This window comes from Caretta caretta, chromosome 5 (genome assembly GCF_965140235.1).
Source record: "Caretta caretta isolate rCarCar2 chromosome 5, rCarCar1.hap1, whole genome shotgun sequence".
Lineage (NCBI taxonomy): Eukaryota > Metazoa > Chordata > Testudines > Cheloniidae > Caretta > Caretta caretta.
In genome coordinates this window covers 16,785,489-16,812,788 of record NC_134210.1, presented here as the reverse complement: position 1 = coordinate 16,812,788, position 27,300 = coordinate 16,785,489, and the positions used below count along the sequence as shown (strand labels likewise).

General features: G+C 42.4%; 1 protein-coding gene across 1 annotated transcript in view; it reads right to left on the bottom strand.

Annotated features, from left to right (window-relative positions):
- The window catches only part of LOC125637138 (tetraspanin-36), a 40,164-nt gene extending 19,942 nt beyond the window's left edge, over positions 1–20,222 (bottom strand). Inside the window, exon 1 of the mRNA XM_048851297.2 lies at positions 19,912–20,222. Within this exon, the coding sequence (XP_048707254.1) occupies positions 19,912–19,971 (60 nt within the window). The 5' untranslated portion in view covers positions 19,972–20,222. The remainder of the gene's footprint in view (positions 1–19,911) is intronic.
- Between the last annotated feature and the right edge of the window lie 7,078 nt (positions 20,223–27,300).

The following is a 27,300-nucleotide window of genomic DNA, read 5'->3' as shown; positions in this document are numbered from 1 at the left end:
TTAAATGAAAAACATGACCAAGAGGACACCTCCCATTCTCAAGCTGGTTTCTTGTATTTTTATCTATGAAAAAGCACCGTGAGAATTGCATGTGTTGTCTTTGTCATGTGTCTGATTTAATCTAGACCTTAAGTTCCCCGAGGCACTTATTATTTTCTTGAGAACTCTTATATCGACCTAGGACCCAGTCACGCAGGGTGCTGTGCTTTCTCAGCTTCCATTGCTTTGAATAGATCAATCCTCCATATGTACATGGAAATGCTGTAGGCGTATGATCCATTAATACCAATGGGGGTTGTGGATACTCAGCATGATGGGGTCCTATGTCGACAGGGTGACTTTCAAGTCAATAGTAGATACCTTGAGGAGCTCAAGAACTAGAATAAATAAAAAATGTTTCCTGATTCTTAACCACAGCTCATCCATTATTCCATTACCATCACAGATTATTCCAAAGCCCTTCACAGAGGCTGGGCCTGTTCATGACCGTGCTGAGTGCCCACAACTTCAAATGGACATGATGCTGCCCACATAAAAGTCAATGAGAGTTTTACCATGGATCTCAATGGGAACAGGACGGGGCCCACGGAGTTCAATGGGAGTGGATGGTGCTCAGCGCCTTGTACAAAGTACTCATCACCTCACAGAACTGGGTCCTTTGGCCTAATGCTGCTCTCACTGAAGTCCCAGCAAGAGCTTTGCTACTAATTTCACTGGGAGCAACCCTGGGCCTGTAGTGAGCTTATAGTCAACCTAAACCCAGGGATCACTCACCTCCTAGTCAAAAGAAAAGGAGTACTTGTGGCACCTTAGAGGCTAACAAATTTATTAGAGCATAAGCTTTCATGAGCTACAGCTCACTTCATTGGATGCATACAGCAATAAATTTGTTAGTCTCTAAGGTGCCACAAGTACTCCTTTTCTTTTTACAGATACAGACTAACATGGCTGCTTCTCTGAAACCTCCCAGTCAAAGGCAGCCTCTGCTGGGGTGACATATAAGTTGAACAGTGCACCAGCAGCTCAGCTGTTACCACGCACTCCCTACTCCTGATGACACACATTCATTTTAATTGCACTCAGAGGAATTCACTTTTAAAGGAGACAATCACGATCGCAGGGATGCTGTTGTCTAAGAAACAACAATCTGATCCCTTCCACGCCCCCACCAATATTGCACTTCGCTGTGGGAGAGTTCTGAAAGCCTGTGGGGTTGTTTAACTGCCACTATGGAGTTCTGCATTGTTTTTAAAGATGATTTTCTTCTAGAATTGCTCTATTATTTAATCTCTAGGAGCTTCACAGATCATTTCATTCTTTTTCTGAAAAGGGAAAAGCCAATGCTCACGCAAGTTTTCAAACATCTGAAGAAATCTTTCTGGAGAGTAATCCCCACCTAGGAAATCTGCATCAAAGTAAACATAAGAACCATTCATCAGAACAGCTCAGCTATCTTTAAAAGCCTCACTCGCAAACGTGAACAACGGACTCTCAGCCCAGTGAAATATGGTATTTGCTTTTCACGAGGAAGCAGATTAGTGCATCTGTCCACATACAGTTGTGTTTGTAAAGAATAAATGAAATAAATGTATGTGATATTATTACTGATGAAAGATACCAGATTATCAGTCTTGGAGATTGAACTCCTTTAGCTAAAGGATTGCAACAGCATGGGGCATAACACAAAAGCTTCCCCACAGTGTCCTGTCAACGTCTCAGAATTGATGTGGAGAAACCATCTCTCCGGTTAAGGTGAGAGTTCATTCTTCATGCCTCCATTCAATCACTGGCCTCCCTGCTGAGACCACTAATAGGGTGCCAATGATTTCTGTGTTGCTGGCACCTGTGCATGGACACTGGATCAAAGCCACCATGTTCATGTCATGTAGGCAACACCTGGATTTGACTGTGCGACCTATGGTCCATTAGGTTTGCCAGTTGACATTAATTTAAAGTAATGTCCTTTATATTTAGTATTAAAACATGTTGATAGTTTCCACCATGTGTTAACCTCCTTTCCCCATATCTGCTGCATGTCCTGCCTTTATTTTCAAGTGCAAGGCACATCATTCATTTTAGACCTAAAGCTCCTTTCATCCCACACAACTCAGGTGTTATATAGTTCATTGCTCATACCTACACATTACTGAGATCAGATACACTGAGTCATTAAACTGGGGTTGAACTAAACCTTATGTGTATTAAAGGTTTCAGAGTAGCAGCCGTGTTAGTCTGTATTCGCAAAAAGAAAAGGAGTACTTGTGGCACCTTAGAGACTAACCAATTTATTTGAGCATAAGCTTTCGTGAGCTACAGCTCGCTTCATCGGATGCTGTAGCTCACGAAAGCTTATGCTCAAATGAATTGGTTAGTCTCTAAGGTGCCACAAGTACTCCTTTTCTTTATGTGTATTAAAGACATTGCTCCCATGTCATTCCAAGACCCCTGCTCCATTGGGGCTGAATTCTGGTAGTTCCTTCGCATAGTATGATGGTGAAGGAACTGGGAGAGGAACCACAGGTTCCATCCTGGTTCCTCCAGAATCCTATGAGTTGAGATCTGCAGCCCCTCCGTGCGCTAAGCCACAAGGGAGTATTTGAGGATCAAGGGTCAATTGAGGATGTCTGCAATTCTAGCACATGCCTCCAGCTCTATTTGTGGCAATTACCTACTCTCCCTTCTTGGAATAGTTGTGGTCCTGGCGTGAGAAACTTGCACAGGAAGCCATGAAGGGAATTGTGCAGGTTCACTTGGGCTAATATAAAATATAGGCTGAGCAGAGCACTCATTTTGCAGAGAGGAACTGAAGAGAGTCAGAATTTGATGGCTGGTGTTTGCTTTGAGTCTTTAGCATACATTTTTATGACTAATGTTTTCTAGGACTATCAGGTAACACACAAGGTCTAAAAAGCCAGTGCTACACATTTATGGCTTTGAGGGGTAAGTAGTGAAGGCTTGGTCCCAAATCCACTGACATCAATATGTAAATACTCTCATTGACTTCAAGAGGCTTTGGATCAGGCCCTAAACACTGGCAGTACATCTGGTCAAGGTTGAATGTAAAACTTGTATATTAGCCAGTTGTTTTTTAAAAATCCAATTTCAGGTTTATTTAAAAAAATTCAGATTTTACATTTCAATGTTCCTAGTCAGGGAGAGAGAAAAACTTCACTCTCCGATTGTTATACTAGAAGTAGACTTCATTGGAGAAGGATGTCAAGAGCTCACTGTGCAGGAAAGTTAAAAGCCACCCAGGCAGTAGGTCATTCAAGTGAAATAATTCCTTTAAGAGTATCCAGCATTGTGTGTTCTTGAACATGTCAGATTTAGCAAAGTTTCTGCTTTTCTAATTCACTTTCAGGTAAGTAAAGGATGCAAAGAAAATTGAAGATTCAGAAACTGAAAATCCTTCAGGGAAATTGTACTTTTCCACTGTCTTCCTTATAAGTTTTGCAGCAATAGATATGACAAACTAAAACCACACTGGTAACAGCAGCATACTGAGACAGCCTCGCTAAGGTGAGTTAGGGCAAAAAGGCCTGGGGTATTTTGGGGGGGCCAGAGCAAAGTGGCCCATGGAAGATTTTAATTCATCCTCTGCCTAATTTCTCTTTCAAAAATACAAAACCACAACAACTGTGTGTGAATTTGGTGCTTGCTGTTTTATAGTTCTCGTACAATATTATAATCCAGAATTTAATATTATACTTAATTAATTTTGAACTGCCTTAATCAATAGGCAGGAGTCAGGCGAGAAGGTGCAGCACATTTTGTTAACTACACAATCACTTGTCTCAGTCTGACTCTAAATATGGAGGTTGGGATTTTCAAACACGCTCAGAATTGGCCTCTCTCTGCTCCCGCCCATCCACTTCCACAGGAGCAAAGCTAGGCCAGTGCAGAGCACTCTTGAAAATCTTCTCACACACCCAATCCCAGTTCATGCAGAGCATAGTCAGAGGCATAACACAGATATTGGCATAGTTACTGGTAACTTGTACCTCTCCTTTTTACTTGCTGTGTATTTCTATTAGTCAGAAGTGACTCAGAACAAGCTGAAGGTGCAATGCTATGGGAAATTGTGCTCTGCAGCTTACTGTAATTAAATCTGGGTGTGCCTGCAGAGCAACAGGATGCTGGCTTCTGATTTGTCTGGGAACTGGTAAAAGAGGCTTGTTTGCTCTCTAAAACTCCTTGAGATTGTGTGTTTAAGTATTTCTGGGAAAGTCCAAGGAGGTATGTTGTGATTTATCAGTATATGTCAATTGAAAAAAGGTGCTTAGTTGATAGCCCTGAAGAGGGAAATCTTGTAGGTACAGTCTGGCCAGTGCGAGTGGTACTTGAGATACTTGTTCCACCCGAGGCGCTAAAAATGAATCCTATTGTGAGTAGCACTAAGTAAACCACTATTCAAAACACACACTGGAACTTCTACGTCTTGCTTCTGGTCATGCTGGAAATACAGGGAGCTGGGTTGTTCTCATGGAATTTCTGCAGTTCTACTTCCAAGCAAAAATGGGAAGTGTAGTGACACTTGAAAATGAAAGAATGGGTAAATACATGGTTTTTAAGTCATTAAGTGAATATTTTGAAGCCCCAGAGAAAAGGGTGACTAGGTTGAAAGCAAAGTTAAACCACAATGGTCCAAATTCCAATTATACCAGCTTCGTCTGTCCACACTGTGGTGCAGTTACACCAGCAACTAACCACTGATGGCTGAAATCCCAAGTCTAGACAAGACTTAGGAATGAAGTGAGGCTGGGTGTAGTTGGTAAAAGAGAACTTCTCACTGAGCAAACTGATTATTTTGTTACTTCATTTTTATTATTGTTGTTCTGATCTACATAAAGCTATTGTAGCTATTTGAAGAGGCATTACTGGCTGACTGCATTTTGGAAGACATGACAACCTAACACTCCCCCACAAAAACTCCCTAGTCTGATTTGTATTCCCTTGATTGCCTGCTAGGGCTCCCCAGTGAAACACAGAATCATAGAACCATAGAGTCATAAGGAACCACAAGGGTCATCTAGTCTAGCCTCCCGCCAAGAAGCAGGATTTGTTGTATCTAAACCATGCAAGCCAGATGGCTATCCAGCCTCCTTTGAAAACTTCTAGTGAAGGAACTTCCACAACCTCCCTAGGCAGTCTCTTTCATTGTCCTACTGTTCTTACAGTTTTTCCTGAGATTTAATCTAAATCTTCTATGCTGCAGTTAGAACCCTTGTCTTTTGTCCTGCCCTCTGTTGCAAGAGAGAACTACTTTTCTCCATGTTTCTTATGGCAGCCTTTCAAGTGTCTGAAGACCGCTATCATGTTCCCCCTTAATCTCCTCTTTTCCAAACTAAACATATCCAGTTCCTTCCGCCTTTTCTCATATGGCTTGCATTCCACCCCTTTGATCACCTTTGTCGCTCACCTCTGGATCCTTTCAAGTTTCTCTACATCCTTTCTATACATTGGTGACCAAAACTGGACAGAGTACTCCAGCTGAGGTCTAACCAATGCCAAGTTAGAGAGGTACTATCACCTCCTGTGACTTGCATGCTATGCCTCTGTTAATGCAACCCAAAATTGCATTTGCTTTTTTTGCAATAATGTTGCATTGCTGACTCATGTTGAGGTTGTGAGCCACCACAATTCCCAGATCCTTCTCAGTAGTGCTGTTGTCACACCAGTTATCCCCCAATTTGTATTAGATATTTAGTTTTTCTTCCTTAAGTGTAACGCTTTACATTTGTCTTTGCTGAATTTCATTTTGTTGTCTGTAGCCCAGTTCTCCAATTTATCAAGATCCCTTTGAATTTTAGCTGTATCCTCCAAAATGTTTGCAAACCCTTCCCAGCTTCGTGTTATCTGAAAATTTTATCAGTACGCTCTCTACTCCTACATCCAGGTCATTAATAAAGATGTTAAAAAAAACCGGAACCAGAACAGAGCTCTGTGGAACCCCACCTGAGACCTCCCTCCAGTCCACATCATTCCATTAATAGTTACACTTTGTTTGCGGTTGTTTAACCATTTATGTATCCACTTAATGGTAGTTCCACCGAGTCCTCCAGCTTACTTATCAGAATGTCATATGGGACTGTGTCAGAAGCCTTGCTGAAGTTCAGGAATATTATGTCCATCACATTCCCACATCCACCAAATCAGTATCCCTGTCGAAGGAGGAAATCAAGCTGGTTTGGCATGATTTGTTCTTGGTAAATCCATGCTGGATGCTAGTGATCACCCCTTCATCCTCCAGGTATTTTCAAATTGAATGTTTTATACATTGCTCAAGTAGCTTCCCAGATACTGAAGTCAGGCTGACTGGTCTATAGTTGCCTGGCTCCTCCTTTTCCCCCTTTTTTAAAGATGGGCACTACGTTAGCCCTTCTCTAGTCTTCCAGGACCTCTCCTGTCATTCATGAGCTTGGAAATATTGTTGCCAGTGGCTCCAAAATTTCTTCAGCTAATTATTTCATACTTCTTTCAAACTTGAAGAGCAAATCCCTGAATGAGCATTCCCACAAAAGAAGCTACAGAGATGGATGAATGAAATCTCTATGTCAGAAGACTTCTTTCACAGCTGATCTGAGAGACAACAAAGCTGTGATTATTGCTGCTTCCCCAGCCATAATGGCTTGGATTGTTCACACAGCTAAAGCCAGAAGGATTTGTTTTTCTTACCCCGTACCTGCATCAGTCTGATTGAAAGGAGAGATTGTAAATGATTTGAGAACCAAAAAACCCCTACTTGGAGTGGAGAACATGGAGCTAAGAGAGGGTGAAGCAACGGTAATCTAAACCTCCTAAACTGATTATCAGTGAGGCAGGGTGCAATCTGATTCATTGGGGCTGATTCTCCAGTGCCCTACACCTGGTGTAGTCAGACAGTCATTTGTAAAGTGGGGGTAAAACGCTGCCATTCTGATATGGCATAAATGACCACACAAGGTGCAGGGTAATAATGAATTGGAACCATTACCTGCTCCCTCCAAAACAGTATGACCAGAGTCCCTCTCTAACCCATAATAGACACAGTAGAATCATAGAAGACTAGGGTTGAAAGAGGCCTCAGGACTGGACACAATACTCCAGATATGGCCTCACCAGTATTGAATAGAGGGGAATAATCACGTCCCTCGATTTGCTGGCAATGCTCCTACTAATGCAGCCCAATATGCCATTAGCCTTCTTGGCAACAAGCGCACACTGTTGACTCATATCCAGCTTCTCATCCACTGTAATCCCCAGGTCCTTTTCTGCAGAACTGTCACTTAGCCAGTTGGTCCCCAGCCTGTAGCAATGCAGCCTGTCCCCTTTCCAGTGATATCTTACAAGACCCATATTTCATAAAGTATATCTTAGTTATACCATATTCATATCGTAACCATATTTCCATAAAGAATATGGGGCGTAACGTCTCACAGACTTCTGGGCTGTTGGCAGTTTCATGCAACATTTTCCTCCAAAAACAACTTGTTTTCCTTTTTGTCACCTGTCAGTGACCCACAGCGGAAGGCAGGATGCACTGGTCTCCCTGGTTCTGTCTGTGCGCTGTTGTACTGTCAATACACACATGCTCCAGCTACATTTTATTGTTCCTTAGTCTGTTTCCCACCAGATTTTTGCTTGCACTCCCAGGACTGGATTCGCAGAACTTCAGTGATGGCCTAACTCTGCTCCCATAGAAGTAAATGGGAGCTGTACCACGGGAGTCAATGGAAGCAGAGCTAGGCCAACATTCTGAACTTTTGAAAAATCTCCTCTGATTTTCTGCCTGCCTTAACATCTTTTTACTCATGTTTAAAAAGCCATCCATTTTTTCCTGTACCTTCTTGAGCTTTTTCCTTAAGCACTTCCTTTGCAGTCTATGGCTGCCCGAAGTACTGATTCTGTTGTGTCACAATGCCTTCCGGTTTCTTAATTTTCAGCTGCCAATTCCTTCTTAGTAGCACCACCTTTGGGGCATTGTTTTCATCTATGCATATTCCCTGAGAGTCTGCAGGCATATCTTCATAAACCTCTCTGTTTTCCTCTTCCAAGGTATGCCAGTCCTGATAGCTACAAGCTCCCCGCACATCATGTAGCTTTGTGTGAGTCAGTGTTACCCCCTCCAATAGCTATTGTGGGACCATCACATTCTTGGCTGTACATCCCCCTTGTACATAGTAGATTGCTTTCCCTTTTCCTGTCTTGAATTTGAATTCTGCCATCTGGAATGGGCGTGGTGCCATAAAGTGCTTGTCCTTGACACGTCTAGGGCATTCCTTCCCAAACGCTGAACTCAGAGTTCTCCAGGGTGGGGTGTGACCCACTGTACTCCCTGCAAATAATTTGAGTTCTGACCTGCTGGAAGTACAAGCTTGTGTGCCTTCAGTGTGCCAATCAGACAGACATGCAGGGTTACGGCCATTTAGAGCACAGCAGATTTAACTCCCCGCCATGGCTTTGGACCCCCTTGGAGAGACAGGTGATGCATAGCTGCAGGGTGGAGGGAGTAGCTAATGACAGCGCAACCTTCAAGGCAAGGGGAGCTTCAGAGAGCAGCATGGGGAAGGCCATCCCAGGGGTTTGCCCAGGAGGCACATGGCTTTGTTCTGCTTTCTCTGCAGATCCGTAGCCTGCAAACCTTGTGAATCCTATCAGAAGACCATGGCTCCAGCTTTTTTCATCAACTTTTCCTATTGTTTTTCCACAGGATGGGATCATCAGGGCAAAGAATTAAATTTAGTTTCCCCACAATTTTCTGAATGGGGGAAAAAAGAAATTAGGGTGTGTAGAATGAGTGATATTAAGCTCAGACATTTAGCAATGGTTGGTTTGGGGTTATAGGATCCTAATCAGCACTCCTGACTTTCAACTGGCAGTTTCAGCAGAGATTTACCTTTGACATCATGCAAATAACCAACCAAGATCAAACACTGCTGAAACCTTCATTAAACCTCGGTCCCCTCATTTAAAATGCACAGTAGGAAGGCAACTGAAAAAAAATGTATTGAGCTTATTTGTACAAAAGCATGAAGGACTCTTCAGACCTGTGCAAACAAGGCACAGGTTTCAATTGGCCTGGAAAATATTCCCCTCTACAACTGGCCAGGCACAGTAGGTGACTGGTTTTCTTTTCCCTTGCCTGCCTCCAAAGCAACAAGTCATGGCCACAGGGTTGTGGGAAATCCAGGCTGATTTTCAGGAACAAACCCAGGTGTTTTCATTATTTTCTAACTTCTGTGTCAGAGATATTTATCTGAACATATCACTGGAAACCTGTTTTGAGACTAGAAACACTAGGCTCTAAATTCACTAAAAGCCATTAACTATTTTCAAAAGTTAAAAGTGAAGCAGCTAGAGCTTCAGAGGTCTTGTTACACCTCTTAGGAGACAATGAACTACAGGACTGGTCCTAGCACTGACAGGCTAGCCCCTGATTCAAGTAGAACTTTACAAAGGTATCATCAACTTCATTTTATTGATAGAGGAAATAAAGCACAAAGAAGCCTGGAGCAAACTGTGCGAAAATGCCCACTGATTTTTGGGAGCTTCCATTTCTTGGATGGCCAACTTGAGGTATCTGAGGTCTCATTTTCATAAATACTGAACTCCTGCATCAACTTTTACTTCAGATGGAGCTGTAAATTCTCACCATTTCAGAAATAAGGCCACCAGGTGTCTCAAGTCTGGCATTGAAACAAAGCAAGTGGCACTCAAATTCACCCTGAGTTTAAGTGATTTGCTGAGAGCCATACAGTGAATCTATGGCAGAGCCGACAATAAAATCCAGGTCTTTAGACTCCTAGTCCAATGCCCTTCACACTAGAGCGAACTATCCACCAGACCATTTCCTCACTAGCTTTAGCAGCCTCTTGGCTAAGCCACAGAGCAGACCCTGGAGTTCTACATTCAAATGATGTGTAAAATGGAGTACAATCAATCGCACTTGTGCGGTTAAAGATTGCACCCTTTGTTAAAGATGGCCACTCCTAGTCAAGATTTTAAGATGTTTCACAGGAACAGTTTACATATCCCTACAGAACATTTACCCAACCTCGCCTGCTCCTAAAGTACACAAAACACTTTTTGATCTCAGGCAGGCATGAATGAAAGGAACATTGCTACCGCGCAACTGAAAGGGGGAAAAAACTTTATCACTGTTTTATTCATAGTATTTTTAGATAAAGTTCTCACGTGTTTCATGTACTAACCCTGAAAAGGTAAATGGGCTATTTAATGGAGACAACTCTATTAGCAAGTGTTGAAATCAGGACTGCAAAGAATTAACATCACTCCAACTGTCACAAGTAGCTTGTCACATTCCCATCCACAGTCTGCTCCAAATTTTCTTCTTACTCTTTTGATCCACTGGTATGTGTAAGGACTGGAGAAGGGCAAACATAGTACCTATCTTTTAAAAGAGGAACAAAGAGGACCCAGGGAATTATAGACTTAATCAGCCTAACGTCAATACCTGGAAAGATACAGGAATAAAATATAAACTATCAATTTGTAAGCACCTAGAGGATAACAGGATTATAAGGGAGAGCCATGATGGATTTGTCAAGAACAAATCATGCCAAACCAACCTAATTTCCTTCTTTGAGAGTGTTACTGGCCTAGTGGATAGAAGGGAAGCAACAGATGTGATATATCTTCATTTTAGGAAGGCTTTTGACATAGTTTCACATGACAGTCTCATAAACCAACTCGGGAAATGTGTTCTAGATGAAATTACTATAAGGTGGGTACACAAGACTATACTCAAAGAGTAGTTATCAATGGTTCACTGTCCAGCTAGGAGGGCGTATCTACTAGGGTCCCACAGGAGTCAGTCCTGGGTCCGATACCATTCAATATTTTCATTAATGACTTAGATAATGGAGTGGAAAGTATGCTTATAAAATTTCCATATGACACTAGACTGGGAGGGGCTTCAATAATTTAAAATGACTTTGACAACTTGGAGAACTGGTTTGAAATAGATATGATGAAACTGAATAAAGACAAGTACAAAGTACTACACTCAGGAAGGAAAAATCAAATGCACAGCTATAAAATGAGGAATAATTGGCTAGGTGGTAATACTTCTGAAAAGGATCTGGGGGGGTTATAGTAGATCAGAAATTGAATGAGTCAACAATGTGATGCAATTGTGAAAAAGGCTAATTTCAATCAGGGGTATATTAACAGGACTGTTGTATATAAGACAAGGGAGCTAATTGTCCCGCTCTACTCAGAGCTGGGGAGGTCTTAGCTCGAGTACTGTGTCCAATGCTGGGCACCACACTTTAAGAGAAATGTGGATAAACTGGAGAGAGACCAGAGAAGAACAAAAAAAATGAGAAAGTATTTGGAAAACCTGACCTATAGGGAAAGGTATAAACCCCCCCCCCCAAACACCTGGGCATGTTTAGTCTTGAGAAAAGAAGACTGGGGGGCCTTGATCACAGTCTTCCAATATGTTAAGGGCTGTTATAAAGAGGACAGTAATCAATTGTTTTCCATGTCCTCTGAAAATGGAACAAGAAGTAATGGGCTTAATCTGCAGCAAGGGAGATTTAGGTTAGATATTAGGAAAAACTTTCTAAAACTATAAGAGTAGTTATGCACTGGAATAGGCTTCCAAGGGAAGTTGTGGAATCCCCATCTCTGAAGGTTTTAAAAAATGTGTTAGAGAAACAACTGTTAGGGATAGTCTATGTTTCCTTGGTCCTGCCCGAGCGCAGGGCACTGGACTAGATGACTTCTTGAGGTCTCTTCAGTTTCTATAGTTCTATGTTTATGTTTAAGAACTGCATCCCTTATTAAGCACGTAGTGTTTCCTCTGCTATTGACTTCAACAGGAATAGGGCAGGACTTGTAATTGGTTAGGATTATTTCTATGAGACCAAGTGTACTTTTTGTATCACGACATTTAGTACTAGTTTACACATCTGTCATAAATATAAAGGGAAAGATGACCACCTTTCTGTATACAGTGCTATAAAATCCCTCCTGGCCAGAGGCAAAATCCTTTCTCCTGTAAAGGGTTAAGAAGCTAAGGTAACCCCACTGGAACCTGACCCAAAATGGCCAATGAGGGGACAAGATTCTTTCAAATCTGGAGGTGGGGAACAAAGGGTTTGGTCTGTCTGTGTGATGCTTTGCCGGGAACAGATCAGGAATGCAGCCTCACAACTCCTGTTAAGTTAGTAAGTAATCTAGCTAGAAATGAGTTAGATTTCCTTTTGTTTAATGGCTGGTAAAATAAGCTGTGCTGGATGGAATGTATATTCCTGTTTTTGTGTCTTTTTGTAACTTAAGGTTTTGCCTAGAGGGATTCTCTGTGTTTTGAATCTGATTACCCTGTAAGGTATTTACCATCCTGATTTTACAGAGGTGATTCTTTTACCTTTTCTTTAATTAAAATTCTTCTTTTAAGAACCTGATTGATTTTTCTTTGTTCTTAAGATCCAAGGGTTTGGGTCTGTGTTCACCTGTACAAATTGGTGAGGATTCTTATCAAGCCCTCGCCAGGAAAGGGGGTGTAGGGTTTGGGGGGATATTTTGGGGGAAGATGTCTCCAAGTGGTCTCTTTCCCTGTTCTTTGTTTAAACGCTCGGTGGTGGCAGCATACAGTTCAAGGACAAGGCAAAGTTTGTACCTTGGGGAAGTTTTTAACCTAAACTGATAAGAATAAGCTCAGGGGGTCTTTCATGCAGGTCCCCACATCTGTACCCTAGAGTTCAGAGTGGGGAAGGAACCTTGACATAGTGTGCTTTTCAGCCAAGGATCTCAAAAAGGCTTTAATAATGTAGGAAAATCACTTATCCCCATTCTTACAGAAAGAAAGAGAGGCATGAAGAAATAAGGATTTGCTGAAAGACAGACACTAAGTCAGCCAGGGCTAAACTGGGAATAACCCATTCTCCTGATATCTTGACCCATCCCCCAGACCACACTGTCTCACTTAACAAAAGCAAATTCAATTGCCATTATCAAAAGTCTCCTGCATGGTCCTTACTGTTCACTCAATTTTTAATCTGAAGCTCTTCTGGAGGATTTTTTTCAGAATCTCTCTGGTGTCTTGGAGTGAGGCGTTCGAGTAAGCTTTAGTCGAGCCTGCACACATCCAAACCTGTTCTGGATTTTGGTGGATGTTTTGGGGTATACAAAGAATGCAGGGTCAGACCCTAAAGGGATGCCGGACACAAATCCTCTTAACAAAAATAGCTCAGCTCCTCTATGCAGAAATATATTGGATTCATCTAGTGTAAAATGCAAAGCACTTTCTCAGCTCTGGTTTGAAATTCAGTAATGTCAAGATGCCAGAAGGGTTTTGAGGCATTTTAACATTTCCCAGAACTAGTCATGTGGGCAGGGAAGGTGTTCACAAATGAAGCTCCCCCACCCTACCATTACTAAAAACTATCTGTGTCTCAGTGTATGCTCTCATAGCTTTTCATAGGGCACTGTAACAGGATGGCCAACTGTGATTTTCAAAAGTTAATTCCAGAATATTTCAGCAAATATTCTGTGTAACAATATTGGTTCTGGTGAAAAAAGTCAGAAAACCAGAAAAGCCTGATTTCCACTAAAACCAGGCCCACAGAGTGCCACGGGCCACTTCACTGAAAGTCCTGTATGTTGTCCAACATTTCTACTGCAAAGAAAGGCAAGGAGAGTGGGAGGAGGAGAACTTGTTGGAGTGGGAAGCCAAGGGGCCCACCTGTTTTGTGGGAACAGGTTGGAGTGAGGCCTGGCTGTGGGGATGGGTTGAAAAGGCAGGTGGTCCGAGAAGAAGCCTGAGTGTCAAGTGTGCAACCCTCTAGGAATAAAATTGAGAATAATTCACCCCTGATGTGCTGGTGCTGTGTTAAATAAAGTGACTCCTAATTAGAGCTGAGCAAAGGTCCGATGTAGTCATAGTAATTTACCTTGCCCTCCTACAGCACCTTTCATGAGAAGATCTCAAGTGTTTTAAAGACATTGAACCTCTCCAGACCCCATGTGAAGTAGATCAACATTATCATTTCTGTTCACAAATGTGCATCTGAGGCAGAGAGAATTAAGATTAAACATTTTAAAATTTGAAACTATGTTCATAGGTGCTGGAACTAGCGGTTCTAGGGGTGCTGCTACATCCCCTGGCTTGCAGTGGTTTCCATCATATACAGAGTTTACAGTTTGGTTCAATGGCTCTCAGCACCCCCACTATACAAATTGTTCCAGTACCCCTGACTATGTTAAGCTACTAAAGTTAGACATTTCAGTCTATGGTTGGGCCCTTAACTAAGTGACCTGCTTTTCAGAGGTGCTGAGCACACACAACTCCCAATAAACTCCCCCTTCACAGTAGCAATACCAGTATGTGTTTTGACATCAGCATCTCCTTTAGGGGAGTCACTTAATGCTGTATTTTTGGTAAGTAAGTAAAAGAGAAACTAATCTGTGATCTCTTTATTTGTAATAGTCACATGTAGACAGGCATTACGATAATGATCTGGGATCTCATACAAGGCTTACTGCATTTTTTAGACAGCATTTCAGTTCACCTCTACACAGTAATTCCTACCAAGGCATTGTAGCTGCAGCTTCTATTATGTAGGCGTAAGTTGAATTATTTCCCACAATCATTTTCAATCTGGGTAAGATGTGCAGTTTTTCAGTGCTTGGGCAAGAGAGGTATTGCTTACAGGTGAATTGAAATGCTGTTTGTAAATCCTGTAGGAGTTCTTAGATGATTATCAGAGCTACATGTAAAGACCAAGCTATCGCAAATTAACATATTCTAAAAGCTGAAAAATCAGTTCCTCCTTCACCTATCTGCCAAAACCTGAATTCAAGGTTCTGCATTTCCCCTGCAGGAGCTGAAGTCACTAATACATACAATGGTAATCATTAACAAGTTAGCATGTTAACCAAGTTACCCCACTCTCTTACCCAAATACAACAGGTTGTCATGTTCTAAGACTGTGCCTAGGAATGGAGAGCTTCTCTGCGGCACTGTAAGCTCACATGCTAGAAACCTGCAAGGAAACCCTAAGAACAGCCAAAATTAGACTGAAGTTTATGCTGCTGGTGGTTATTTGAGTTCCAATAAAGACTGTCATAAATATAAAGGGAAGGGTAAACCCCTTTGAAATCCCTCCTGGCCAGGGGAAAGCTCCTCTCACCTGTAAAGGGTTAAGAAGCTAAAGGTAACCTCGCTGGCACCTGACCAAAATGACCAATGAGGAGACAAGATACTTTCAAAAGCTGGGAGGAGGGAGAGAAACAAAGGGTCTGTGTCTGTCTGTATGCTGGGTCTTTGCCGGGGATAGACCAGGAATGGAATCTTAGAACTTTTAGTAAGTAATCTAGCTAGGTATGTGTTAGATTATGATTTCTTTAAATGGCTGAGAAAAGAATTGTGCTGAATAGAATAACTATTTCTGTCTGTGTATCTTTTTTGTAACTTAAGGTTTTGCCTAGAGGGGTTCTCTATGTTTTTGAATCTAATTACCCTGTAAGATATCTACCATCCTGATTTTACAGGGGGGATTTCTTTATTTCTATTTACTTCTATTTTTTATTAAAAGTCTTCTTGTAAAAAACTGAATGCTTTTTCATTGTTCTCAGATCCAAGGGTTCGGGTCTGTGGTCACCTATGCAAATTGGTGAGGCTTTTTATCCAACATTTCCCAGGAAAGGGGGGGGGTGCAAGTGTTGGGAGGATTGTTCATTATTCTTAAGATCCAAGGGTCTGGGTCTGTAGTCACCTAGGCAAATTGGTGAGGCTTTTTACCAAACCTTGTCCAGGAAGTGGGGTGCAAGGTTTTGGGAAGTATTTTGGGGGGAAGGACGCGTCCAAACAGCTCTTCCCCAGTAACCAGTATTAGTTTGGTGGTGGTAGCGGCCAGTCCAAGGACAACGGGTGGAATATTTTGTACCTTGGGGAAGTTTTGACCTAAGCTGGTAAAGATAAGCTTAGGAGGTTTTTCATGCAGGTCCCCACATCTGTACCCTAGAGTTCAGAGTGGGGGAGGAACCTTGACAAAGACAAACACAGTAAAGGAGTAAATCTGAGCTACATATATTGTGTAGTTCCTCTCAAAGCAGGGGTAATTTCCATCTGCTTACAATGAAGTACTGCAGCATTTCCCTATGCTTCAAACAGGAAACCGCACACAGCAATTATAATTAACTGCACAGCAAACTAACATACTTCAATGGTTCCTACTTTATGCACTGTATGAAAACAGGACTGTAAAACCAGACACCAGGTTTCGGGGCTCTTGACCTCCTTTCTTTCAAGTGCTGAACTGCTTGTTGGATCACAGTCTCAATCTGGATACTTTCTCTTGCACATGCTGAAAACTTTAGTAAACATTTGATATTTCAAAAGTGTCAGTCCCATTTTCACACATCATGCTTAACGCTGCCCTCTCTCTAATATTTGCACATCAATCCCACTACTGACCATACAGAAATATCCATAGAAGGATCCAAGAGGAAGAAAAGTGCTTCACATTAGAAATGCTGATGACTTGAAGTCAGTCAATAGGAGTTTCATGCATGTCTCTGGGGGGCGGGACACTTTGGCCTGTGAAATCCAAGCTTCGGTTTCCATTGATGATCACAATGAAGGTATGAATGTTAATTCAAAAAGGGGAATTCTCCATCTCTTCTGTCCTCCCCTAATGTACATTCATCAACAGATTATTTCACGTTAACAAAGGGACTTGAGTTCCTTCTGATTTTGCTACATTTCAAGCCCTGAGCACAGCTCACCACAAAGGGGTTTATTTCTGAAAAGCTCACTTCTGTGAATGAAGTGATCTATCCGGTTCATTTCTTTCAGTCTATTACTGAATTACTCAAACTTTCCCACTTGGCAGGAAAGTCCCAAAATACTGACTGGAATCTTTATTGCCATTAAATTATATTACTGCAGTCACACTCACATGAGTTTTATCCCTAAAAATAGCAGAGAATCATGACTGAAAGCTGTAGCTTTTATGTGGACTTGTTGGTCACTGTTAACAGTGAAGGGATCTGAAAAGGGTGTGGAGGGTACTGGTCACAAATTTTACACCAAGGTCTTCTTGACTTACATTCATACAACCTGAACCATTTCCCTCCCCTGACCTGTTATTTTCCTGACTAATACTTTCAAAAAGATGTCATGTACTGTTTGTGAGGCAAACATTGGCATCTGTACTCTAGCTATTCAAAGATCTTTCTACATGATGAGAAAATTATAAGCCTGAAAATTCTTATGGAAAATGAGGTCTGAAGTGCCCCTGGAAACTGATAAACCCACAGAGGAGTCCAGTACTCCAGCTGCCATGAGACCAACTGTATAATCCAGCTATACTTTTACTTCTCAGTTTTTAACAGCAATTTTACCTTCAGAAACGCTAAAGACAAACTACTATACGGTTCTAAAAGTCAAAGTAATTTTTTACTCACAAACTTAGCAGATATACAACTAAATCATAATACTCTATGAAACCACTTCAGCAAGGACTTTGTACACAAGTACAGCATATTTAACCACACCCTAGTTAACCAAATGTTTCTTTAAGTGGCTGGCTGAAAGTCCTGGTTAACCAAAACGTGGTCATGTCCCCTAACACAATGTGCATGATTCATTGCTCCCTCATTCAGCCAACCCACCATTTAGTCAAACGGTTTTGATGTTGCAACCTGCACAGTTCATTTATATGTGTCCACTAACCTTTTAGGAGCTGCAAGACTAAGGAAGCTGCCAAATGCACTGTTTCTATTTGAGCATGTTCACATACTTCAGAAACTTAAACACTTAATTGGATCCTCTTAATATCATGCATTTGTCTTGGGTTCCGGAACTAAATGTTCCCCATACAAAGTCAAAAAAACACCTGGTAATATACCTGGGATGTAACATTTGGATCTAGATCTGAACTGAGTGTCCAGATCTGGGCTTTTGGTTCAGGACTGCCTGTCTCCAGAAAATAACCATTCAATTAATTTCATTCGTATGAAACGATCAAGTGTGCTACACTCAAACTTCTAAGTTTCATATTGAAAGTAAATTAAGAAAGCCCAAAATCAATGTATACAAGAAGCTGTGTCAGCTATGGGTGCTAGACACACTCCAGGCTCAGCAGAGTCCAAAAATCAATGCCTAATGAACAGTGAAACTTGCATTTTTACTTGAAAGTGCTTCCAGCACTAACACATCTGAACTGCTTCACTGCTGGAGCAGAAATGAAGTGCAGCAGCCGGAACCATCAAGTAGCATATGAAGATTTTTCTCTGCTTTTCCTAGGTTGTAGAGTATGCTGCAGGGGTTCTCCAACCATTTCATTCCATTCACCATTTTATAAGAATGAAATCCTCTCATGGACCTGCTTTCCCTTCTATCATCCCATTCTGTTTATTGCTTGGCTCCCTGATCACCAGAAAGGAGTTCATCGACCAGGGTTTGAGAACTGTGTATACTTTGGGTCTAATTCTCCTCATAATCTCCATTAACTTTTAGCGTTATACGGTCTATGGCACAGGAAATCAGTTCTCGTTCCAGCCAGCAGAGAAGAGCATAATAAAATGGCTAGCATGCATGGATACCAATATATTTGCAAAAGTAATGGATAAAATAATGTGTACAACATTATAATATCCTCACCATTTAAATGTTTCTTCTTTAAAACTAATCAATCAAAATCTTTCTTCTTTGAGTTTAGAATGAATTAAAACTCAGTTATATTGATCTGAATTTCATAAATGAGCACAGGATTTTGTTTTCTATTAAAAACAATTATTTTACAAATTCTCATGAATTAAAAGTTAATTTTAAAGAAAAACTTTGTGATAGCATTTAAAGCAAGAGATTAATAACTGTTAGCTACAGTTCAGATAAAGTCATGAACCACAAACATCATTTTTCAGAGACTGAAGCCCATTACTTATTTAAAGATTTTAAGAGAATAAGAAACTTTGTGCCCAGTTCTGATCTCCCCTACACTTAAATAAATAGAGTGTAGCTAACACTAATGGAGTTACACCATAGTACAACAAGCATTAATTGGAGAAAGCCCTATCTATAGCCAACATCCCAGGGAGGAAAGTCTGCTTCCCACCTAGCAGTTCACCTCCAGTCTCTGATATCACACAATATTCAGCTGGAGCTATGCTGCTTTACACCAGATGGGTATCTGCCCCCCTAACTCTCTGGTGTCCTCACGTTCTGTCTTTCATAAAATCTCACTTCATTACTGAAAACTCTGATATGGAATCTCTAGCTTACTACCCTGAAGTGACCAGTTCTGGGCAGAGGCAGAAACCACCTGCCTTTAGTTAACATTTTTCATTGTCTTACATAGCCTCTTGCGCTTGGTTTCGCTAATAAAACTACTTTTAAAAGTTTAGTTGGGAAAAAAACAGTTATGTGTACAAAATTACATTAGCAAGTTTGCTTCCTTGCTGTGAGACAAAAGTAGATCAATGGACTTAAATGTGCATTTCTATACCAAATCCCCCTTCAGTTCCTCTTTAAGGCACATCTGCTTTGTACTGACGGTCACTCATTGCTCTCTGATCTTTCTTTAATTTGCCCAATAAAAACGGACAGTTGATCATATTAGTGTTAACACTCTCAAGGCAGTAATAAGAAGCAATAATGCGTAACAATTAACGTTGTTTCTAGAGCATGTAGCATACTAAGTTCTTTACAGTAAAAGAAGTACAGATACTGACCCCAAGCCTACAGTTCCTACTCAGACAAATCTCCCCATCAGCTTCAGTGGGGAATTTTGCCTGAGTAAGAACTGCAGGATCAGTCCCTGAATATCTGAAAACATCTGCAGGTAAATCAGGTCAGTGAAGAGAGAAAGGGGTGAGGACTGTCACAGGAAGCTAGCAGTGGCACCAGCCAGAGGACAGTCTGGGAAAGTTATCAAACTAGAGGTTCTTCTATCAAATTACCCAAAAGATGAGGCTGAGTAGCAGCAGCACTGTCTTGGAGGTGATCACGCCACAGTCCATGTTTCCTGCTGGCCTTGCAATCGAGCTGCGTGCAGAAAGATCTGGTGGCTTCTGCTGCCTATTAAGCAGAGTCTGTGTGTGTCAGATTTCTGTAAGCTTGTCTCCCACACCTCTCAGCTTCTTGTCTGAGCCTGCTCAGCTATCACATGGTTTGCAACTCGCTGGACCAGTCACATGCTCCTTAGCGTACAGAGCAAAACAACATCTTACAGTAGTGTCCTATCAGGACCCTATTCCTCTTTATTACTGTATGTAGTCTGACAGTCTAAAACAGATTACCGTAAACTTGCTAAACTAGCTCTGCAACTACAACTAAGTAGCTTACCATATAGACACTAATAGCAGTGCCACCACAACATAATCCTCACCAGCATTGCCACACTTGAAGGAGTAGATCAAGACTAAGTAAGGCTCAAATCTAACAGAACTTTTGAGGCCATCCTGAAAGCCTCTCCCTCTGAGCCAAGTCTCTGCTTACATACAGCTAGCCATATGGATTCTTGTCCTTCACCCACTCTTGAGTCTGTGATCTTCCTGAGTGAGGCACTCTTAAAGGGGCCAGTCACCCTGTCACAGGTAATAACCCTTTAAATAGTTTGTGATCCCTGGAGTGATGCTCACTGCATTTTATGTTTTACAAGTTGCCAGAAACCAGTCAAAGTAGCAGTATCTATTAAGTAGGGCTTGCATGCTTGTGTGTAGCAGCCACAGTTCTTTGGGATCCAGATATATTTGGGAGCAATATTATTTCTGTTGTGTAAAGCGCAAAAGACACACCACCTCTTTTAGCCTTTTCCCTCTATGCATCCCTCCCTGTGTTTATTTCTCACACCTTTGTTAGGTTTTTTTTCACTCTCTCTCAGTTCTTGCTTAATTTATCCTCCTTCATTTTCTCTTTCCATCTTTCCCCCCCACATTCTCTCTCGCCTCATTTTATAGCACTTCTTCCTTCTCCATCCATTCCTCTCCCCATTCCACTCCGATACCTCAATCAAAGTCTTGATAGAGTCAAAAACCCCTCTCCATACAGAACCACAGAAACACAGAGCTGGAAGAGACTTCAAGAAAGTCTTCAGCCCTCTGAACTGAGGCACGACCACATAAACCTCGACCATCCCTGACAGGTGTTTGTCCACCCGGTTCATAAAAACCTCCAGAAGCCTATTCCAGAATTTAACTACCTTTATCGTTAGAAATTTTTTCCTAACACCTAACCTAAATCTCCCTTGCTGCAGATTAAGCCCATTACTTCTTGTTCTACCTTCAGTGGGCATGGAGAACACTTGAGCACAATCCTCTTTATAAGAGCCCTTAAACATATTTGGAGGTTGTTATCAGATTCCCCACACTGTTATACCAATAAAATAAAAACCAGCAGGATCTTTTTAAAGGGGAAAAGGCAAAATACCACATTTATTGTGAATACAGAAAGAATCATAGTAAGCAGTTATCAGATTTCAGAGTAACAGCCGTGTTAGTCTGTCTTCGCAAAAAGAAAAGGAGTACTTGTGGCACCTTAGAGACTAACCAATTTATTTGAGCATGAGCTTTCGTGAGCTACAGCATCCGATGATGCATCCTATGAAGTGAGCTGTAGCTCACGAAAGCTCATGCTCAAATAAATTGGTTAGTCTCTAAGGTGCCACAAGTACTCCTTTTCTTTTTGAGTAAGCAGTTAGTTATAGCTATAACATTCCATTCAATTTCATATTTATTCACACATTCATTCATACACACACACACACACAGGTTCTGCAAGGTTGTTATCATAGTTACCAACCTTAGAGTTGCTCATGCCAAGCCACTGGCCAGGTGGCCTGGACATCCCAGAATGACAATGACTGCCTAGGAAGGAGTACTGCGGAAAGGGATCTAGGGGTCATAGTGGACCACAAGCTAAATATGAGTCAACAGCGTAATGCTGTTGCAAAAAAAGCAAACATCATTCTGGGATGTATTAGCAGGACTTTTGTAAGCAAGACACGAGAAGTAATTCTTCTGCTCTACTCTACACTGATTAGGCCTCCTCTGGAGTCTTGTGTCCAGTTCTGGGCACCACATTTCAGGAAAGATGTGGACAACTTGGAGAGAGTTCAGAGAAGCGCGACAAAAATGATTAAAGGTCTAGAAAACATGACCCAGGAGGGAAGATTGAAAAAACTGGGTTTGTTTAGTCTGGAAAAGAGAAGACTGAGAGGGGACATGATAACAGTTTTCAAGCATGTAAAAGGTTGTTACAAGGAGGAGGAAGAAAAATCAGACCCAGGACTGACTCCTGCAAGACACCACTAGATACACCCACCCTCCCAGTTGGACAGTGAACCATTCATAACTACTCTTTGAGTATGGTCTTTCAACAAGTTGTGCGCCCACCTTATAGTAATTTTATTTAGCCCACATTTCCCTAGTTTGCTGATGAGAATGTCACGTGGGACTCTGTGAAAAGGCTTTCTGAAATCAAGATTTAGCACATCTACTGCCTCCATCCTACCCTCTAGGCCAGTAACCCTGCCAAAGAAGGAAATTAGGTTAGTTTTGCGTGATTTGTTCTTCACAAATCCTTGTTGGCTCTTCCTCATAATAACCCTATTATCCTCTAAGTGCTTGCAAACTGATTGTTTAATCATTTGTTCCAGTATATTTCCAGGTATTGAAGTTGTATAACTGGTCTGTAATTCCTCTGTTCCTCTTTGTTCTTTTTTAAAGATAGGCACTATGCTTGCCCTATTCCAGTCCTCTGGGACCTCACCCCATCCTCCATGAGTTCTCGAAGATAATTGCGAACAGTTTTGAGATTGCTTCAGCTAGTTCCTTAAGTACCCTAGGATTAATTTTATCTAGGATCAGAGTGAAGAAATCTGAGCTGGAGCCACTGTCAAGCAAAGAAGCCCTCTTCTGCAGGCAGCGTCATCTAAGAAGCCCCCTTCCATGACAAAAGACTTGGATGTCCCCACCCAGGACTGTTCCAATTTAAGATTGCCTCCCCTTGTCATATCAGTTGACTTCAGCATTGCTTTGCTTGAGAGCATATATTTCACCATATCCAGCGCCTTCTGTTAGGACATTTTCACTGCACTACATTGTGGTGGATCCTCCATCAATAGCAATTTTTAAATCAAGACTGGATCTTTTTCTAAAAGATATGGTCTAGTTCAAACAGGAATTATTTAAATGGCCTGTGTTACTCAGGCGGTTAGAGTAGATGATCAGAAAGTGGTCTGGCTTTATAATCTGTTAATTATGAATCACTAATCATCACTGTAACTAGGTGAAATTACCTCATCATGCTGATTACCCAGTGTCCACCCAGTAACTTTTTGTGTATAGTTGCAGACATCTCCAAGGTGTCAGGAAGCTGGACTACAACGGTGTGAACTGCGAAGGAGAATCAGTTACATCCAGTTGTGACAGATTTGGCACTGCTCTGTAATAAATGTATGAATACTGTATGTTAACCTGGCTACTGGGATGTTTACTGTATAAATATATTGGTTTAGTTCAATACGGGTTGTCAGAAAAAACAAGCAGGAATGGAAAGAATGGCTCAAGATTAGCCACTTCTCAGCAAACACATGAGACTTAAGAGACAATACCAAAACAGAAAAAGACCTGCGAGCACAGGAGATCATAAGAACTCGATCAGGTTTATAACACACACTCTCAAGAGAGGATACTAGTTACTGGACCGATCCAGGCTGAGACACAGGGACCTCCTGTGACATCTGAAGAAGTTAGGCCTGCCTAGGTTACCATCAGGAGATGCTCAGACTTTAGGTAAGACAGACATTGTGTGCAGACTGTTGGTTGTTTTTAAATCCTTTTCCTCTAAATGCTTTGGTCCTACTGTTAAAATTAACAGTGCCTGGGTTTAGGAAAGCCATCTGGTCACTCTGTTCATCACTGGTCACAGATTCAAGAAAGGAAGAATCACAGATGCTCAAACTCACATGGATCTGCTGGGTTAGGGTAAACATGGTTGATACACAGAGTACTGTAGCCCAGAGACTGGTCTAACAGTGGGAGGATTGCAAAATTCCACCCCAAGATAGGTAAAGGCATGATGTCTGACACCTGTGGGGGTGCACTCAGAGAAACCAGAAAAGGGCAGAGATACAGCTAGCCCTGCAACCACGACACCAGTCATCATGACACTGGATGTAATACACACTCTGGATTGGGCACCTCTTCTCTATATGGCTTTTAAATTAACTTCTGAAGAAATGAAGCCTGGATATTTTACTTCGAATTGAATGTTGTCCATAACGAAATCTGACCATAACAATGTGACATGTGCCTCTGGGTACCTAGCACTCCTATCCCAGGCTCCCTTCAGGCACAGAGATCCCTCCAAGTTTACACTTGACTGCTTTCTCATGTTAGGCAAATCAGCTTTTCCAGAAGAATTAAAGAGACATGAATAACCCTAGAAATGAGGTCAGGAATAAGGCTGATTCCAGAAAAGAAACTCTTTGCTGCAGGTAGGGGTAAACCCAAGCAACCAAACTCAGACCTGGATACCAATATCTCCAAAGTTCATTGTTGTTCAGATTCTGGGTTTTGGCTCAGGCCAGTCGCTGTCTGGAAGCCATAGCTATTGAAGTGATTATTATTCATAATTTATATAGTCATGATTACTTTATTAATAAGAAAAAACATTGCAACAATTTCACTTTTCCTTGAAATGAAGCAGGTTGAAATATTGGAAAAGAAAGGAAATTCATACAGCTGTTTGGGAACCAGAATTTCTCTTTCATGGGAAATTCCATAATTTTTGCAAGGGGGAAGTGTACCAAAGGAAGTGTACCAAACTGGAAAAAAAATGTCAAATTTCAAAAATTCCTGTGACTTTTTTTTGAAAAAAAAATTCATTGTAGGTCCATTAAAATGTTTAAATTTTGATTTTTTGTTTCATTTGTGTTTTATTTTATATTTTTAAATTTTAATTTGCATTATCTTTATTTTATTTTATAAAATATGTAAATATAAAATAAAAGAGAAAATACATTTCTAAAAGACATTTAATCAAAATTGACATGTTCCTGTGGAACATTTCCGTTTCAATGAATCAATATTTTCCAAAGGAAAAACATTCCAGTTGAAAATTTTCCACCAGGTCAACACATGAATACAAGCCAAAATACAAGTTACAATAATATAATCACTGTAACCTAAAGGTAGTTTTACAAGGCAAAGATCATATTTAAATAGGGTTGCCAGGTGTCCACTTCAAAAAGGGTCAAAAAGGGACCGTGGCAGCTCCAGTCAGCACAGCTGACTGGGCCATTAGAAGTCCGGTTGGTGCGGGGCTGGTAGGCTCCCTTCCCGGCTCCCAGGAAGCAGCCGGCAGCTCCCTCCGAGTCCTAGGCATAGAGGCAACCATGGGGACTCCACGCACTGCCCCCACCTCGAATGCCGGCTCTGCAGCTCCTATTGGCTGGCAATTGTGGACAATGGGAGCTGCAGGGGCAGTGCCTGCAGGGGGGCAGCAGCAGTGCACAGAGACCCCTGGCCACCCATACAACTAGGAGTGGCAGAGACATGTCGCAGCTTCCCAGTAGCTGCCTCAGGTAAGCATCACCTGGAGCCTGCACCCCTCACTCCCTCCCGCATCTCTGCCCAGCCCTAAGCCCCCTCCCACACTCCGAACCCCCCACCCCTGGCCCCACCTCAGAGCCTGCATCCCAGGCCGGAGCCCTCACCCCCCACCCTGCACTCCAAACCTCTCGGCCCCAGCCCAGAGCCCCCTCCTGCACCCCAAACTCCTCATTCCCATAGCCCTCACCCCCACCCCCTGCCCCAGCCTGGAGCCCTCTCCCACACAACAAACCCTTTGGCCCCAGTCCCCAGCCTGGAGCCCCCTCCTGCAACCCAAATCCCTCATCCCAACCCTCACCCCAGAGCCCTCACCTCCTCCCACACCCCCACCTCCTGCCCCAGCCCAGAGCCCCCTCCCGCACCCTGAACCCCTCACTTCTGATCCCACCCTGGAGCTGGAACTCCCCAGCTGGAGCCCTCACCCCCTCCTGCCTCCCAACCCCCTGCCCCAGCCTGGTGAAAATGAGAAAGTGAGTGAGGGTGGGGGAGAGCAAGCGACGGAGGGAGGGGAGATGGAGTGAGTGGGGGTAAAGGGCTTGGAGAAGGGGTGGGACAGGGGGCAGGGCAAGGGTGTTTGGTTTTCTGCAATTAGAAAGTTGGCAACCCTATATTTAAACCAGAGCAGGTGATATTCAAGTCATTCATCTAAAGGTCTATGGCTGAAATAGCAACCAGCCACAGCACCCCTGCACCGTTTACATGGAGTGCTAGGGCTACTGAATTGATTCTTAACATTAATCCCAAGGCCTACCTTCTTTCCAGCCCTCCCTTACATGATTCTTCCTTCCCCATGCCTGTTGCACATGTGATTACCCCTCCGCAGCCGACCATGAGACCCTCTCTACCAGGGCAAATTGAATCCCTGCTGGATGGATGGGGGCTCACTATTATGCAGGTGCTGAGGAGTCTAAATTAGAAAGCTTTCTTTCTCATGTAAGTTTTGTGGGATTTTTTTTTTTTTTTTTGCAGCTGCATTATATCTGGAATGCATTGGGCAGCTCTTGTTGAGGCACAGTAAACATTTCCATTCTGAACACCCTTTTGCAGTTGCTTGTAACTTGGTTAGTCACCTTTCAGGCTGAAATTTTTCAGGTCTGCTCTCTGCCTTAAAGTGTGCTTGTGTTTTAAGTTTGAAGAGTTCAGCTGATTTGAGTAGGGAAAGTGGGGAGGGGAGATACACTTTTGCCATTATTTAAAAAAAAAAAAAAAGTTTCCAAGCTTTTATTTTAATAGCTCTAGTGAGTCAAGAGTTTTGGACACAAATTTGAAAATTGGGAGGGACATTAATACAACAGAGATTTATAATTCATTCTCAGGCTGAAACTTAACATACAAGCCACAGCCCAAATGTACTGGGCCAAATGTATTCCTGGTGCAATTTCGCTGAAGTAAATAATGCCCTATATCAGGGGTGGCCAACCTATGGCTCCGGAGCCACATGTGGCTCGTCAGAAGTTAATCTGCGGCTCCTTGTAAAGGCACCGACTCCAGGGCTGGAGCTACAGGCGCCAACTTTCCAATGTGCTGGGGGGTGATCACTGCTCAACCCCTGGCTCTGCCAGAGGCCGTGCCCCCACTCCACCCCTTCCCACCCCCCTCCCCTAAGCCTGCCGTGCCCTCACTCCTATCCCTCCCCCCCAGAGCCTCCTGGATGCCACGAAACAGGTGATTGGGAGGTCCGGGGAGGGAGGGGAAGGCACTGATCGGCGGGGCTGCCAGTAGGTGGGAGGTGCT